A 16,873-nucleotide genomic window follows, 5' to 3' on the forward strand; every position below is an offset into this window, starting at 1 on the left:
AAAAAAAAAAAAAAAAAAAAAAAAAAAAAAAAACCTTATCATCCTTTTAGAAATAGGTTTTCTTGGTTTTTAGAAAGCTCTTTTTCGGGTCTAAGGTTGTATGTAGAGGTGGGCTAAGTCGGACATTTTGACTGCGTTTGCGCTCCTTGCAGCTACCGCATTGCGATGAGAATATTGGTAAGCTCTGACGGGGGGAGAATAGGCGGAGGAGAGAGCCCCTGTGGGTTGCTAGCCAGCCAGCATATCCACTAACCGGGCCCTAGTGGTTGATTTCATAATCAACCTCCGGTCTGACCCTCGCATACGAGGGTCCGCCACCTCAACGTGAAAATTATTTTATCCAGGATATTAAATTAATTTATCAATGAATGTAGAAAGATTCATTAAATACAACTTGCTTATGCAGTAGACAATCTATTTATGACTCTTCCTAGTGAATTTGGTGGCTCTAACATTAATACCCTTGTCTCTACAATATTGTTTAAGTTCCACCATAACTTTCTTCCATTTCAAGTGCAACTTCTTTAGTGCCTCCTGATTATCAAGCTTTTGATGAATGGCTGTCATCTTGCGTATATTAGATGCGGATATGACCCCTCCCTTATGTACTACTCTTCAGGATGCTTGCTGGCGGCGTTCACAAGCTGCAGTGGCTGCGGCAGTTTTTGAGAGCTCATCCTGCAGAAGAGTCACTGTATTGACCATCATGATACTGCCCTTATAGAGCTTCTCTAGCCCAATTTGAATATATTCAGAGTCTTTGATGTCCTCCATAGCCTCCAATTTGCACTTATATCAGTTGAATTGATGTACAGTTGAAGGAGTATACCAGGTCAAGGAGTTGATGGAAACAGATGTAGATGGACTCATAGGAGTTGTCTCAAACTCATATAATTTATTAAGGACAATGGATGGATTGAATGGAACCAGGCCTGTTGCTTCTCATCCTCTCTTGATTGTATTAATTCTGAATGTCATCTTTCATATAGAGGTGATGGCATGAAGGAATTCAACTTTTGTAAACTTCTCACAACCATGTCTTGTTGCTTCTTTGACTGCCAATGAATGATGATGCTTGAACACCTGAAAAAACCCCTACATCCAGAGGCTGTAATAGATGACTTGTATGTGAAATAAGATAGAAGGGGATGATGTTATTCTTGTTGCAATAATTCATGAACTCATATGTGCAGTGGGAGTCAAAGCCATCCAATAGAAGCAGATAATGAGATCCTTTGATGTGACTCTTCATAGAGTGATGGAAGTGTTGAATCCACTGAAAAAGTGATTTGATCATTGTTATAGCCAGTGTCTGCCATGTCTATCATGACATCCTTCTCAATCTCATTGGTCCAGTGCTCCTGTAGCTGCTTCATGATGAGAATGTACAAAGAAGAGATGATGAAGCCATCTGTTGAGACTGCTTCAATGATTGTAAGATTTTCTCTATTATTTGAGCTTCCAACATAAGTCTTGTCTTTGAGGATCTCACATCACTATCCACTGATCTCATCCAATTCCTATCCTGAACCCTGTTTCATCAAAGTTGTAGATATCACTTGAGTTGGACTCCAAACTTATCCACTATCTCCTTAAAATGATTAAATCAATCAAGTATGAATGATGGCTCATGGTTTGGCTTCCTTGCCATGTCAATGGTCTTCTGTCATTGTATATTGTATTCAGGATGACATTTGATGAATCTTTTGACTCAATGTTCTCCAATCTCAGGTGAAAGATCAATGAGATTTTCCATGACTCTCTGCAAGGACAAATCAGGCAGCACCAAGTATCATTGATCAATTGGGAGATAGGCCTATCTTATCTAGTGTTTCTATATACTGACAGAGTGATTTTCCTAGCCAGAAGATAGTAATCAGTTAGCAGGAGTTCTTTTGGTGTGAGGGAGGGGCCATGGAAATGATTGATCAAATGTGAGTAAGGAACATTGAATTCTCTTGCCAATGCACTAATATTAGGATTTTCAACATCAGCTATGGATTCTAGAGCTTCTGTGATCTTATTCTCTATTAAAATATATGAAGAAGTCAATGTGTTGACTGGTTATTGAATTTTGAAGATGGAATAGAGTATGTAAGAAAATATTTCACGTTGAGGTGGCGGACCCTCGTATGCGAGGGTCCGACCGGAGGTTGATTATGAAATCAACCACTAGGGCCCGGTTAACAAGGATTCTACTTCATCTGGTGCAACCCGCCCCCAAGTATCACTGTCAGGAAAAACATTATGGTTATGAAGGTGCTCTCAAAGGTGAGAGTAGAAAATTGCGCTCTGCCTGAGAAGTTGCAACATTTCAGAAAAGCCCGGGATCACAATGTTACTCAGTAAAGCAACAAAAAGAAAATCGTCATAATAATGTGTGATATATGCCATAAAGAGATAATAAAATAAACAGACACCGAAATCAACCCCTCAAGCGTGATACATGACCTAGCCAGTTACGAAATAGTGGAAAATCACCGGCTGAAGGAAATAACATTGTAAAAATAAAAATAAATAAATAAATAAATAAATAAATAAAAACCCCCGCGAAAAGTAATTGGAAAATCAATCTAGAACGAGATAGCAAAATTCAAATCACAACATGAGTAATCCCATCACGCGCAAAGCAGTCTCATCTGCCTTGCCCCATGGGGTCGCCTTTTCCAATTCAATCTGAGGAATCCATACTTCAAATGAACCCCCATTACCCACTCAACAAATAAACTACTGCCCCTTTTTCTCCGCCGCCTTCAGGCTCAGCTCCGCGTCAATAATTCCTTCCCCAACAATGCTCGACTCCCGCCACCCCCGCTGCCTGCCCCAAAACAAATCCGACGGCGACGAATCATGCTGGCTGAACCTGCGCGCATCCTCCTCCAATGACCCACGCGTGATCTTCGTACTAACATGGGCCAGGCCCTCCTCATCCCCACGGGTGGTGGCATCTTGCGAGTGGCGATGTTGTTTCTCAGCCTCAGCCGTAGCCGTAGCAGCATCCTGCGCCTCCCCCGCCACAACCGCATCAAAATACTGCTTCCTGACCAAAAAACGCTGCACCTTCTCCTGCCTCGTCGCCGGCGTCTCAATCTTGGAAATAACAACCTGCACCCCCATCCTCACAAGCAAATACAAATGCTCAGAGAAGAAGATGACAAGCAGCAGCACCCACCCCTTAATCAGACTCGGACTCCCGTCGGGTCCCACCCCGTCATTCGAGAACAGATACACCAACGCCGCATTCGTAATGCTGCCCAGCCACGCCAGGAACTCCAGCGAGGACACCCAGGACCCAATAGTGTCTGTGCGATGGGGTACGGGCCGCCGGCACTCGACGCACATCTTCACGAAGTCCGATCGCAGCTCGACCCAGTTGTTTATCAGGAATGAAACCGGGACGAGAGGCCAGACGACGGAGACGAGAGAGAGGTAGCCGAACTGCACGACCATCTCACGGTAGTCGGCGGAGACGTCGTAGTCGCTTAGCTGGGCCTCGGAGCGGACGCGGGCGAGGAATTTGGCTTCGCCCGGTGCGGCTTCCAGGATGGCTGCAGCGGTACTGCTGCTGGCGGAGGCTGCTTTGGGTGTGGATGAGCCGCTCTTTTCGGCCTTTTCCTCGGTGTATTCTTGGTATTTGCGGAAGAGATTGCGCTTGATGTAGGGTAAGACGACTTCTAGGCCCTGGTTGACGACTTGGGCGGTGACGGTGAAGTAGATGACCTGCTTGCGGAGGCGGGATGGGTTGATCTGGAAGGATACTACGGCATTTTGGGCCGGGTTCTTGTCCGCTGATGATGATGACGATGACGACGATGCGAATGGGACGGTTTTATGGAAGATATCCAGGTACGGTACTATTACTTTCCCGAATGGGACGTAGACGAAGGCTGTAAGCAAGACTGGGAGGTATGATGTGATGAAGTTAAGGACGAAGATTTTATGCGTCAGGGCCATGTCGTAGCCGTCTTGGGTCTCGTAGTTTTCGTAGTCGGTAAGACGCGTGGCCACCTTTGTTAAGAGGGTCGAGATTGTAGGAACGAATAGCGAGAGCAAGATTGTGGGAACGAACACCTGTTTTTACCGTGTAAGCGAGATATTTCACACCTCATTGTCGGAACAAGGGGGTCTTTAGTAAAACCTACTAGGTATGACTTAAATGGCCCGGCATATACTTCAGAAATAAAAATCTCAATGGCGAAACAGGTTGCTATTAGCGTTCCCAATGCAAGGATCGCAACGATGGCAAACGGGATTTGAAGAAGTTGTCTCCCTATCCGTGTTGTTTTAGGGAAAAACAGCACTTCTTCGCCAGTCACAGGATCAATGCGTTTAGACAGATACTTAAACTCCCTCCTCTTGGTGCGGATTTCAGAAACATTCTTGACCTGCCAGCGAATACGGAGATCCCCTTCCTGCCGCTTCCATAGCTCAGTAAACACAACGCATGAAAGGCAGTTCACTGTAGCATAGGTGATGGGAAAATGGCCCAAGAGGACCCAGCAAGCGAATCCAAAAGCAGCAGGAAAGATGAGGAAAGAAAAATATGACTGTAAAAAGGCAAAGTAGAAGCCAATTTTTTCTCCGTGATGATTCCGAATCTGATCAAGGTCATCGACGGTGAGGAAGGTCTTGCTGCTCCAGGACTTTAACCACGTCTTGTTGAGGAGTTTGTCGTGCAAAGGGAAGATTGAATCTACATGATCCCACTCGCCATGCTTAGGCGTGATTCCTGCGCCACCTTCGCTGGAGGGCAGGGTGATCATATTGTAGACCATGAGAAGACGTTCTGCGTCTGTCTCCGGAACACATGAACCCTTTGCATCGGGGTCAGGCCGAGCATTGCGTATACCATGCAGCCAGTCTTTCACCCTGTGAAGAAATGTTAAAATGCAAGAACCCAAGTTGAAACGGCATATATGGCGGTCAGGCTAAGACTATCCAATGGGGGGGGATTCGCTTACCTGGAACGGTAGATAGCTTTACCAATGAACTTTTCCTTGGCCTTCACAAAGATTAGAAGGCTGGAGTCCTTTCCTGGACGTACCTCAGTCTGCAGTCCGACGTCAGATAAAGCCGAGATGAGCTTCTTGAATTGCTGTATAGCGTCATTTTTGTCTGATCGCTCCGTCGTCAGCTATGGTGCTTTTCTTAAAAGTCAAATCATTGTTTTAATATAAACCGGGACCGACAGTGTGACAGCACGAACCAACGTTGGCAAAGCGGAAGAGAACTACATAGTCCACGTCGAAATTCTCCGTTAAAGCATTTCTGCGAGCAGCGTCATCTCCCATGGTGGGCTAGAATATGCAATGCGTATATATGGCTACTGGAGGTGCATAGCAGGAGAGTATCTGAGCAGTGTCCACTGATGGTTAGAAGAAGATGCTTCGAAGATGCTTTGCGGTGACGTTAGGTGAAGCTCTTTTCAAGTCTGTGTTGGAATTGCCAGTTCCAGCCTAGAGCCGCACCAAGCCCGCCCGGGGATCGCGCAGTTACGTCATTGTCGAATCGGAAGATCGCTGCAACCCGATTGGGACTGGTTAGGGTTTTGGTGGATGGAGCCCTATATCAGAGAATTAGAGAATAATTCCGCGGGTTGGAACAATTGAAGACTCCTTGAAGGTGAAGAGGAAGATCAGCAGATTATAGAGATTCATTGGTGTCTATGGGATATTATTCTGCTTTCGAGGTCGGCAGTTAGTTATGGTCAACTTTCAGCGGAGAGAGCCAGAGCTCCTCAAGCTCTTCAGAATATAGCTCCCGAGATAAGAGCCCATCAGCAGTCTCTAGGAGCTGGAGCCTGAGACGATAGAAGTTAACCCCCAGTAAGGGCAATGTGAAGCCCTACTGGGTGGTAGACTGTGTTACCTATATTTCCATTTGAAAGCATAATATTTCCCAAAACCCAGCCATATCAATCCGAAAACACGTCCAGAGATGACATATTTACATGGAGCTATGAACCTACCTCGGAATATCCCTGTATAAATGCAACAAGGATCCAAAAGAGCCCCTAATGAGAACAACCCTGTAGCTTTACAGCATCCAGCACTATCCACGTCAAATGCGTCTCATTTCACCGACTCTGATCGGCAGCTGCCAGCTTAGCCAACGCCTCTCCATCCACCATCATCTTCATCCACTCTTCCATCGGCTTGGCTCCCACATTCTCACTCGTATAGAACTTGATACTAGGCTCATTCCACCTCAGAACGCTCCACTCCAACCTCTTCCCGCCAACTTTACAAATCTCCGCCGCCAGCCGCCGCAGCAGAGCCAGCCCGTACCCTTTCCCCCGATGCTCCGGTTGCACATACAGGTCTTCGAGATAGATCCCCGGCGCAGACCGCCAGGTTGAGTAGTTGTAGAAGTAGAGGGCCATGCCAGCGGGTGGGGGGCGGGGCTGTGCGGGTGTCGCCGGGGGGCTGACGAGGAGGGTGTAGGTGCCGGAACATTTGGGTGGGAAGGAAGGGAAGGAGAGTGTTGCGCGTAGTGAGTCTACGGTTGCTTCGACTTCGTGAGAGGCGTTTTCGTACGCGGCTAGTTCTTGGATGAATTGGAGGATTATGTGGACGTCTGAGTTGGATGGATTGGTTGACAAGGGATATATTAGTATTGTCGCGAGGGTTGAATTGTATTACACGCAGAGGTGTGGATGGGTTGTATTGGGATCAATCGGCATATTATAAGCCATATATATGGGACGAATTCAGGTGACCTTACCGTCCTCAGTCGCAAGCCTTATTACGGGTGGTTCAATCATGGTGTGGGGAAGATATTTCGACTGGGGGCCAATTGTGTGAGATAGCAGCGGATGGTGCTAAACTAATTTTATGGGAATATTCGAAATATTATTTATACAGCTTTCTGGAATTAGGAACATATATCTGTCTCCATAAATTGTTTCTGCTGGTGGCAAAAACTGCCCCGCGCTGGATGTTGTCGAAGGGTGTTTTGCCCGCATTAGTCAGCCAGGGGGAGCCCGGAGTTTGCCAGCCGTAAACTCGCTATTGTATACACGCCAAAGGGAAACTTGTGACTGGATGTTTTGATATATTAAGTCTCAGTTTTGCTGCATTATCTGGCATAGCTGTTGTTGGGGCGTCAAATGTATCCTTTAGTTGTAGCACAATTGATAGTTAAATAGGAACAACAAGCATAAAAGCTTTTCCAATTGGACCGTTTTCTATTGTCGTTTCAATAGGGTCCAGGAAGCTTAAAAATATAATAATAACTGGTGGTATGATAGCTAATGGTGACATGAAAATTAACGCCTAGCACATGGTTGTGAAATCTAACAATTGCACCCGCATATCATATCCACTCATTGCAATGACTATGTCGTAGACCCAATGAAGTTCCATCGATTTGAGGTCAGATATAAAAAGTACCAATTCTATTTAGATGAGATCGCAGACATCCATTTTTGTTCATCATTCCTACACGTCGCAGAAGAGATGACAGTTAGCAGTTGTGTAAATATATCAGAGAGCGGAAGGAGAAGACGCAGCTTAAGGTAGACATACGTATCGAAATGCAGCAACATCCCTAACACCGGAATAAGCTGCTTCTGATAATTCTTATCCTTCTGCTCCAGAAACTGCAACAGCACATTCTTTAAATACACATAGTCAATCGACCCCGCGCCCGGTCCCGTCGGTGTTACACTCCTCACCCGCGAATACGGTGAGACCACACTACCACCGCCGCGGCGATGTTGCTGCACTCCAGAATCCAGCGAAGATCGTGGCGATCGTCCAGAACTATTATTCGAATCGAACCCGAGCCGCTTGCTAGCCTGAAACGCTTTGACCTCGTCCGTAAGCGCCTTGTTGGCTTTGCGCAGCTTTTCCAACCGCTGGTTCGTTTCCTCGACAGAACGACGCAGTTCTATTTTCTCCTTCTCGAGCTCCCGCGCCTGATTCTCACTCTCACCAAGCGCATCGCGCAACTCCGTCATTGCCGTTTGCACATTGCCAAGCTCTCGTTTCGACCGCTCCGTTTCGGCTTCCAGTTCTCTCTTGTCCTGCTCCGCACGGCGCAATTCTCGCTCCATATCCCGTGCTTTGGATTTCAGCTCTTCGATTTCCCTCGCACGTTTCCGCCCTGAAAGATTGGCTTCGTCTTCTGCCCGGTCACGCTCTTCAATGGCTGCTTCCAGACGCTCCTTAAAATCGCGAACCTTGGCATCTGCCCGCATCTCGACGTCTGATAGTAGCCGTCGCATCGTTTCGCCCTCTCGTGTCCGTTCGGAGAGTAGGCGATGGGCATCGGCGAGCTCTTCTTCAAGGCTCTCGCAGCGTTCGCGGGCTTCCTTTACTTGCATTGCCATCTCAGACGTTTGGTCACGCATGCTGTTCATGAGGCTTTGCGCACTGGCGTACTGCGCAGTCTTTAATTGAATTTCATCTCGTAAGTTTTCGATGTCTCTGTTTAGCTGTGTTACCTGCTCTTCAACTTCCCGGAGCCTTGTCCGCGACGACCTGAGCTCTTCTTGCGTCTTTGAGAGAAGTCTGGTTGTTTTCTCATTTGTTTCAATAGCCTCCTGCTTTTTGCTCTCAGAGTAGCGTAGGTCAGACTGTGCCACATCCAATGCTTGCTCTGCCTTGACTCGAGTTTTCGTCTCCTGCGTAACTTTTTGGTTTAGAGCTTTGATTTCGGCTTCCTGTTCCCCAATCTTGCCTCTCAGATTTTTCATTTCCGATCTAACATCCTCATGTCGTCTTTCCAACCGTTTTAGATCGTTGGTTTTGTTCTTGAGCTCTTCCTTCGAGGCTTTAAAGTTCTGCTGATTCAGTACGGAGAGTTCTCAATTCCGGTTGGAGCTTTTGAAATGTGTCTCGGAGGTCTGTTAAATCTTTGAAACGCGATGCTGCGAGTTGTTGAGTAGTAGTCAGGTCCGTTTGCAACGCTGTCGCCTTTATCTTTAACTCCTCGAATTCAGCGGCTAAATCCTTGTGTGCGCCCTCCGCTTCAGCAGAACTGGACGATGAGTTGGTGCGTAGGTCAACCAACTCCTTTTCCAAATCCTGGATTGTTTTCTCAAGAGCCTGCTTTTCTGTTTGGAGTTCATTAACCTTGTCCTTTGCTTCCATAAAGCTCTGCCCGATATCACGGAGGTCATCTCGTAAAGAATCAATTTCTTCTCGTAGGTCATCTTCTCCTTTAAGTTTAGAATCTAGACGGTTAATGGCAGCCTCCTTCTCTGAAAGTTGAGAAGTTAGTTTTACAATCTTGTTCTCAAGTTCAGCAACAGCAGCCGTATTATCAGAAATAGGGACTTCTATAGCTGGAGTTTGTGCAATTTCAGAAGATTCCTCCGCGCCACCTTTCCCACCTTTCTTCTTCTTCTTCTTGTTTTTCTTTTTCGCACCCTTAGTCGCAGGAGGAACCTGTTGATAAGGGATGTTTGGTTGTTCGTCGCTTACAATGAAGCTATTCCGAAGATCATCAAAATTGGCAGTTTGCCCATCTGATATACGCTGCTTGGCGACTTGCCATGTTTGATTGCCCTTGAGACCGCCATCAACGAAGGCCACAATCTTCTGAATGTCTTTTGCCTCAGCATCTTTGGAAGAAATCTCAGCCTTCAAAACCGATATAGTATTTTCTGCGTCTTTTAGCTGCGACTTGAGGTTCGTGACAATGTCTTGTAATAAACTCAACCGCTTTTCACCGGAAGTCTTCTGTTCCTCTGCAGCGGCTACTTTTGAACTTTCATCATCTTTCTTTTGACTAGTCTGTGTCAACTCTTTATTCTTTTCATCCAGCTGAGTCTGTAGCTGCTCCATGACAACACTTGATTTCTCCAGGTCTGTCTCCGCCACGGAAAGCTTGTCTTTCAGACCAGAAATCTGCTCTTCAAGTGTTTTCCGCTGACCTTCCAGATCCGCCTCATATCGATCTTTCGCCTCCTTCAGCCCCGTCAGTTCTCGGGTGGCCAATTCCAAGCTCTGTGCCATGCTTTCTGTTGACTCGCGCGCAACAGATAGATCCCCCTTAAGAGTTTTAACCTCCGCTTTCAAAGTGTCAACCTCCTCTTGTCGTTTGTTCAGCTCCAATTCTAAACGTGGTATTTCATTATCGAAAGAGAAGAACTCTTCACTCGCTTCCACAAGAGGCGGCGATGTTACTGCTTTCGTTTTCGGTGAAAACAATGATAGGCCAGGAATAGAGGCGCGAGCGGCTGTCGAGAAAGTTGGGGATTTCTGTGGATTTGCGAACGAGTTGCTTTCTGCAGGAACAAATGAGGTGTCGACTGTGGGTAGCGTCCTGCCGCCATTCATCTCTTCATCTTGTACGGAACCCTTCTCATCAGAGGAAACACTGCGCGCTTTCAGGCGAGCCACCTCCTCCTGAGCATCACGGGCTGATTTCTCGGCCTCTAAAAGTTTCCTTCTATATTCATCTCTTTCAGGAGTAACCCTCTTCAACTCATCTAGCACCATATCACCTTTCAAACTAATCTGATTTAGATACTCCGTTAACGCCTTAGGGTCACTTATTGAAGTTAACGGGGTATTCTCGCGTAGGGAGGCTTCAAAGGGCTCAATAGAGAGCACACGTGCGTGCGCAATTCGGTACGCTTTTAGCAGTTCTGTAGATGATTCCCAAAAGGAATTATATTTAGCCAACCAAGAAAGCACAAAGCACTGAGCAGCAGATGCCCACACGAACCTTGATATCTCCCTTCCAGCTTATCCAGCCTCCGTAGCTTCACCCTCACTTCGGTTGGCAACTCCGTCTGTGTGGTTTCCCCCGGTATCGCATCTGATGGACGCGCAGACTCTCGTCCCCTCTCGCCCGCCCCTTCCTTGTCTCCGGAAGCTTTCACATCTCCGCTTGTTTCTTGCATTTGAACAGGTGTGTTGGTCCTAGTGGACGAATCGTCATCGCCCACAACAAACTCCACGTCAAACTCAGCGGGATCGGGGCTTTTCGCTGGAAAACTATTCTCCCGTTTTAGCCTTGCGGTGCGGGAATCGGCTCTTATGTTGGAACGACGGGTGCTGGAGTTAGGTCGAGAAAGGGAGTGAGCCTCCTGGGCTAATTTTTGTCGAGCCTGCTCTTCTGCAATGCGAGAATCTATGGCTCCCTTGATTCGCTGTTATGTAAAAGGTGGTCAGAACGGATTTGTACAAATCTGGGGGTTGCGGTGAAAATGTCACAGCGTACCTGGAACATAGCCGTGACCTCGTGTGGAGGTGATTCTGCCAGCAAATAAGAGGGTACGAGTTCCGAATTATATAGTAGATAATGAGATGTAGAAGGAAAGGATTGTGAATTAAATCTAGTTGTGTCTTAATTCATCTGTTGTTGGAACTTGGAAGGGTATGTATACGGTTGGTTGTGTCGGTCTGGACCCTGTGCTGAGTTAGCTTGAGTTACCAGACAAGGTGGCGCCAAGCATTTGCAAGGTTCTCCTTGACGCCTTAAGCTTGAGTGAGATATTCCAACAACAATGGGTAGGTATATTGGATGAAAAGATTCATTTGTCCGGAGTGGAGTAAAATTGAGTCCATTCAAAGTAGAGTACATGAAATTAGACACAACAAATTGTCTGGTGTCAAATTGTTAACAAAAGGTACAAATTATAAAGAAGCAGGGAACGCATCAAGCCAAAGTAGTTATAATCGCAAAGATACTCGACAAGATGTACGGTCAAAATTAAGCAAGGGAGAGAGGGAGAGATGATCTAATAGAGTACAATAGATAGCAAAATATTGGAATGCTCATGAAAATGGTCCGTAATAAAGAAACCCCCCCCACCCTCCCAAAAAGAAAAAGAAGGGGAGAGAGAAAAGAAAGCAACGCAGGGCGGGATATCATCGGGATATCATTAAATTCTCACAATCATTAACACCAACATAATCCTCCCATAAACTACCCCTGGACCTCCGCCACAAATGGCGGAATGTTAATATCAAACTCCTCCCAGTCACGCGCTGCCCTACCCATAATACATTTCGTTCGGTTTAGCAACTCCTGGTCCGGCGCCTTGGTATGTCCACGCATATAGCTTCCATCGTGTGTCCGCAAATGCTTCATAAACGAGTTAACATTCCCAAATACGGGCGCAGAACTCCGCTGCTCAGTGCAACAGTATATGCAGCCATAGCTACATGTCGACCCGTCAGTGATTGGTGGGACTTTCCGGCAAAAGACATGCGATTTGGCTAGGAACGCCCAGCGGTATCGGATGCCCGTCTCCTGATGGACGCGGACGCGCTGGTCAAAGGAGCGGGATGGTTTGTCGAGAGGAGTGGTGCAGGAGAAGCTGGGTGCCTGCATCATTGTGGTTGGAAGGTTATCGGAGAAGAGGTCCGTGGGACCTTCGAAATTGCATTTGGTACAGCGCCAGAAGAGGTCTTGCGAAAACATCCCCGACGGCCGTTGCTCGGATCGTATCGCTTTCCCCATTCCTGTTTGCATTCTCCATGCGCCTTTGCAGAAGCCGGCAAAGTTGTTCTCTTCGCTGGGTAGATAGAAATTAGGAGGAGAGTCGTTTTCGATGGTAGATGTGCTCGTGCTGGGAGATCTTGGCGGGCATTCTGGTCGTCGCCTGTGTTGTAGAAAATTATTGGATTTCGGGGTCGACAAAAAAATGGATCTAGGCATATCGCCTGGCGGGGACGAGTAGAGATGTCCAAACCCCCACACATTTGGTGCGGGAGCAGATGGTAATCTGCCAGGTTGAGTTTGCAGGGGATATTCAAGCGTATTATTAACTTCTTTGCGCCAATTATTATGCCGAGATTCGTTCTTTAGACGATGGAACTCCTTCTGGTCTTCAAAGGGGAAACTCCTTGGGCCTAGGGATTCTGGTGCCATTGCATCAACACTATATAGATCCTCCAGTTCATCACTAGCTTCCCTTACTGTCAATATGGGGCATTGAGTCACATTGTTTCTATTTGCAATGCACAGCTCGGGGTCCCAATCAATCGTGTCGATTTCATTGGCTGGTAGCTCAACGGGTGGTTTCGACCTAAAGCGAAGGGATCGCCGATGGGCAGAAGAGCTGACACTTCCTTCCGGAATCATTGGATTGGCGATATCAGAAGGGGTTGACATATTTTCCGACTCCGTGGTTGGCGAGCGGGAAGATGCAGAATGGCTTCTTGCATCTCCAGAGAATGCGCTTTGCGCTACTGAGCTTTGTGAAGATTCCGGATTTGACAAGTCATTGTGGGATGGGGTTTCCACGGCTCCATGTTCAGGGGTGGAAATGATCGACAAATTTGGATTCGAAATGCTGGGTCCGAGGCGTTTACCCAACTGGCTCAAGCAGATTATCGAGCCAATCCGACCGTTGTCGGAGGATGCTTGCAAGGTGTCAAAGTCCAAATCGAGATTGCCCATCAAAGTCCGCTTGAGCCCGACAAGCAAGGTATCTTGCAGATTTCCCAGAATTAGCTTCATATTTTCTCGAGCGGTCTCATCCCCGTCCTCATATGTTTGGCCAATAGCCTTGACATCTAAACCATATTGGCCTTGTACTATGGGGGGTCCGAGGGCGAGGGAGTTTTCCAAGCTTGCCAGAGCATCTTTAGACAACTGTCGGTTGCTGTGTTGCTTAATGTGCCCGACCAAATTTGAAGCATCCAGATAAGCAGTCACAACTATGTTGGATCTGTCAGTATAGGTGCAAAGCGGTAAATTGACCCAATCCAAAAATGAAATAATTAAAATAGAAAAAGGAGAGGTAGGTGGGGTGTTGAGAGAGTGGGACAAAGAAACCGCTGGGGGGGGGAATGATGAGCAATATATATACCTGCAGAAATGTAGTCCACTACAGGAAGCATCTCGGGTTGCGACGTCATTTGTTGTACCGGGACTCCTCATGCGAGGGATTTTCTAATGGCCAAAGTCGAGTTACTAGAGAGAGTGTTGGAGAAGTAAGAGAGGGGGAAACGAAGTGGTCTCGAAAAGTACAACTCAAGGTCTGCCGTTGGAAGAGAAGCATACATGCAAACTTGCTGAAAAGACTCGAGGCCAAAGGATGTCAGAAGGCTTGGATAACAGTTCAAGGCATCAAGCCTCAGGTCTTGACAGACGAGAATCTGGTGAAAACGCGATCAAAATACCGGATGCAGTAGCAGGAACACATAAAATGGGACAAATGGGACAAACGAAAGGAATGATGCAATGCATCAATTCTTTGGAGGAGGCTGGCGAAAGCAAATTGTTAAGCGCAGCATAAATCCGGAGGAAGAGATCAGCCCAATTATTTGGATCCCGAGATTCAGCAAATGGTGGCTAATGAAAACCCTTGCCCTTTCCTGTGGTTAACTAAAGGTACTTCAAAAGGTTGAGTGGGGTATCTATGGAAGAAACCAACACGGGCGGAAAATTGACGGAGATATCACAGAACCTATCCTGCGATTCCCATTCTCATTATTGCGGACGAATCTCATTGTTATTTAACTCCCCTCGGCGGGTCCCCTGCTCTGGTAAAATGTAGCCCAGCCGGCACTTGCTGATTGACCAGAGGGATAAAACCTTCTGTGGCTTAAACGCCTTTGACAAAGGTAGCCCCATAATTTGAATCAAGGACACACAAGTAACAAGGTTGAAAGGGGAGAGAGAGAGAGAGAGAACCCTGGTCTCAGCTTCTTCTGTCTTTCTGGGGTGATTATTGCTGGGTTCATGGGAGGTCAACGCCTGTATAGTTATCATCAGTTCCTTAGCAAGGGTTAACTCAAAACTAGTTTAACATTCATGTCGCAGACCTGTAGCTTGATCGTTTGCGGAATGCGTCTGGCTAAGCATCCTTGGCAATTTTAACTGCTCGTCTACAATATGTGTATGGACGGGGTGTTGCAATTCCCCAACCGTGCATTGAGATCACCTGGACCTTGGCTGGAGGGTTTGACCTTGTAATCCAGTTGGAAGATCAAAGTTATGGGGTGAGCGGGGGTGGAGTTGTTGGAGGGGAGCCTTGGAGCCAAGCAGCAACAAACAGCTATTTATTTAGTTAACGATGAAAAGCATTTCCTGGGGCAAATGTGGTCTGTTTCTCAAGCCAACATCGTAAAGAGACCAGGGAGACCCATGCTTAAAACCATGAGGTATTTTTGTAAACCTGCTTTTAAAGCCTTTCTTCTTGTTCTTTTTCCTTCTTCTGTTCTGATGAACGAATGTTTCATCTTCACAATACAATGTCTTGATTGCTTGTGCCTCCATTTTCTGAAGATGCTTTAGAGATAGCTAGTTAAGGGTGAACCTCAACTTGTCCCTCTACGGATGCAAACCATCAAGCGACCTGCAACCAGATTTGCCCCGGACTGACAGCTTTCAAGCATGTTTTAGATGGTAGGGATGGGGCTCAACACAAACTCCTCTAAATTCCAGTGAAAATTCAGTCTCAAACCATTCTCTGTGATTGTTTACCTTCGCGAGGTCCTAGCCGCCCCCAGGGTATCAGCGTACGTTCTTTGTTAGGGTTATGGCCATTTTTCTTTGTGCTTTGTGGTCTCCTCAACAAAGAAAATATATTTCTTCAAATTCCGGGTTTTTGGAGTATGCATTTACAGATAAAGCTCGAGCGGATCTTGGCTTGCTCAGAGATCTGTAGGTTTCAAAAAAGGGTCAAACGAAAACGAAAAGTTTTTCGAACTTCAACATTCCGATATTGAATCCGCCCCTCTCGAATCTCAGGTCAATATGGTAGTTTCTTAAACACCACAATCATATCTTCTTGAAAGACTAGTGTCAACACCAAGGACATTTTCACTTGTCGCAGCCGATAAAAAACTGGACAGGAGATCGTACAGAACGTAAAGTCGCGAAGCTGGACTGAACAAACCCTAGCAAGGCAAGGATATCAGAATACACAGCCAGACAACATGGGAGTTAAGACCCGGAATTTCGAGACTCGCCATTCATCCCGTGTTTTCTTAGTCGATACGGATCCCCGGATACCAGAATGATACCCTGAGTTTGGAGAAAGATTCGAAAAGAAATGCCCTAAACTCAGCAAGCCAATCGTTATTAGAGTTTTGCTTTGAAACAACAAAAGAAGTTAAGCCTTTTCATGAATATCGTCAATATCTTAACTCTCTGTGGTCAGAGGTAAAGTATCTATCTAGATCGCGTAAGAGAAAGATCATTTCTACAACTGTCAGTCAGGATCCACCAGCACACGGCAGCGTACGTTGTCCCAGGTAATTAAACAACGAGAGAAAAACAAAAGCTTACTCCATTATAGGGAGCAGAAACGTAGTCCAAAAGCGTGTATGGATGGAGTATGAGCTCCATTCACTGATCCCTTTTGGAAGGTTTGAACTAAAACTCAAGACAATCTGAGAGAGCGGGGGGGTTTGATGGGACACAGTTTTGTGCCCAGGAACCAGACCAGGGTGTTAAGCTTTTCCTCGCCTTGGAAACCCCAGATACAGTAGAAAATATATAAATTTAATTAACCCCGAGAGTTTAGCTGTTCAAGTTGCGGGTCCTCCCTTCCTTAGCGCGGTTTAAGCGCCAACTCGAACTAAATAACCGCCTAACACAGCCATTGCCGCTCCTGTCCCTACGCGGCAACAAGGATAAAACATCTCCTCCATAGAGAAATACAGGTAGTCAGATCATTCTCTCGTGTTTCTCCAGTGTGATATACAAAGTTCTGGAATCGAATAACGTCGAGATATAACATGGATATCATTGATGTACCAAAGCTAAATGTTGGGATGGACATGCATACCTCGCCCGAGATTTGAAACTGCAGTTAGATCCAAAGAACATGTACTGTACATCACCTTTGCCGGCAGTTAGTCGTGCAAGAACTAACTTTCGTGCATGAGGGCGGAGGGGGTAGGGGAGGGGAAACTCTCAGATTCGCGGGGTGACATTTGAGCTTGAACGCAGTAGACTT

The 16,873-nt window shown here is 46.5% G+C and overlaps 5 protein-coding genes across 5 annotated transcripts; all 5 read right to left on the minus strand.

Moving 5' to 3' along the window:
* Positions 1-615: 615 nt before the first annotated feature.
* Positions 616-1,376, minus strand: PAAG_01598 (hypothetical protein; the record flags this gene model as incomplete). Its single annotated transcript, XM_015844391.1, has 2 exons — positions 616-789; positions 1,278-1,376. The coding sequence occupies 2 exons, from the start codon at positions 1,374-1,376 to the stop codon at positions 616-618; spliced, it is 273 nt and encodes a 90-aa protein (XP_015701299.1).
* Positions 1,377-2,727: 1,351 nt separating this feature from the next.
* Positions 2,728-5,291, minus strand: PAAG_01599 (hypothetical protein; the record flags this gene model as incomplete). Its single annotated transcript, XM_015844392.1, has 4 exons — positions 2,728-4,071; positions 4,143-4,869; positions 4,962-5,115; positions 5,207-5,291. 4 exons carry the CDS (start codon positions 5,289-5,291, stop codon positions 2,728-2,730), a joined length of 2,310 nt encoding a protein of 769 aa, XP_015701300.1.
* A 785-nt stretch (positions 5,292-6,076) lies between these two features.
* On the minus strand, positions 6,077-6,763 carry PAAG_01600 (N-acetyltransferase ats1; the record flags this gene model as incomplete). The annotated part of the gene is made up of 2 exons (XM_015844393.1): positions 6,077-6,576; positions 6,724-6,763. 2 exons carry the CDS (start codon positions 6,761-6,763, stop codon positions 6,077-6,079), a joined length of 540 nt encoding a protein of 179 aa, XP_015701301.1.
* Positions 6,764-7,396: 633 nt separating this feature from the next.
* PAAG_11315 (hypothetical protein) lies at positions 7,397-11,184 on the minus strand (the record flags this gene model as incomplete). Its single annotated transcript, XM_015846985.1, has 5 exons — positions 7,397-7,439; positions 7,527-8,775; positions 8,801-10,597; positions 10,678-11,104; positions 11,176-11,184. The coding sequence occupies 5 exons, from the start codon at positions 11,182-11,184 to the stop codon at positions 7,397-7,399; spliced, it is 3,525 nt and encodes a 1,174-aa protein (XP_015703407.1).
* A 699-nt stretch (positions 11,185-11,883) lies between these two features.
* Positions 11,884-13,823, minus strand: PAAG_11316 (hypothetical protein; the record flags this gene model as incomplete). The annotated part of the gene is made up of 2 exons (XM_015846986.1): positions 11,884-13,622; positions 13,775-13,823. The coding sequence occupies 2 exons, from the start codon at positions 13,821-13,823 to the stop codon at positions 11,884-11,886; spliced, it is 1,788 nt and encodes a 595-aa protein (XP_015703408.1).
* Positions 13,824-16,873: the final 3,050 nt, after the last annotated feature.

This window comes from Paracoccidioides lutzii, assembly GCF_000150705.2.
Source record: "Paracoccidioides lutzii Pb01 unplaced genomic scaffold supercont2.3, whole genome shotgun sequence".
Classification (NCBI taxonomy): Eukaryota; Fungi; Ascomycota; class Eurotiomycetes; order Onygenales; family Ajellomycetaceae; genus Paracoccidioides; species Paracoccidioides lutzii.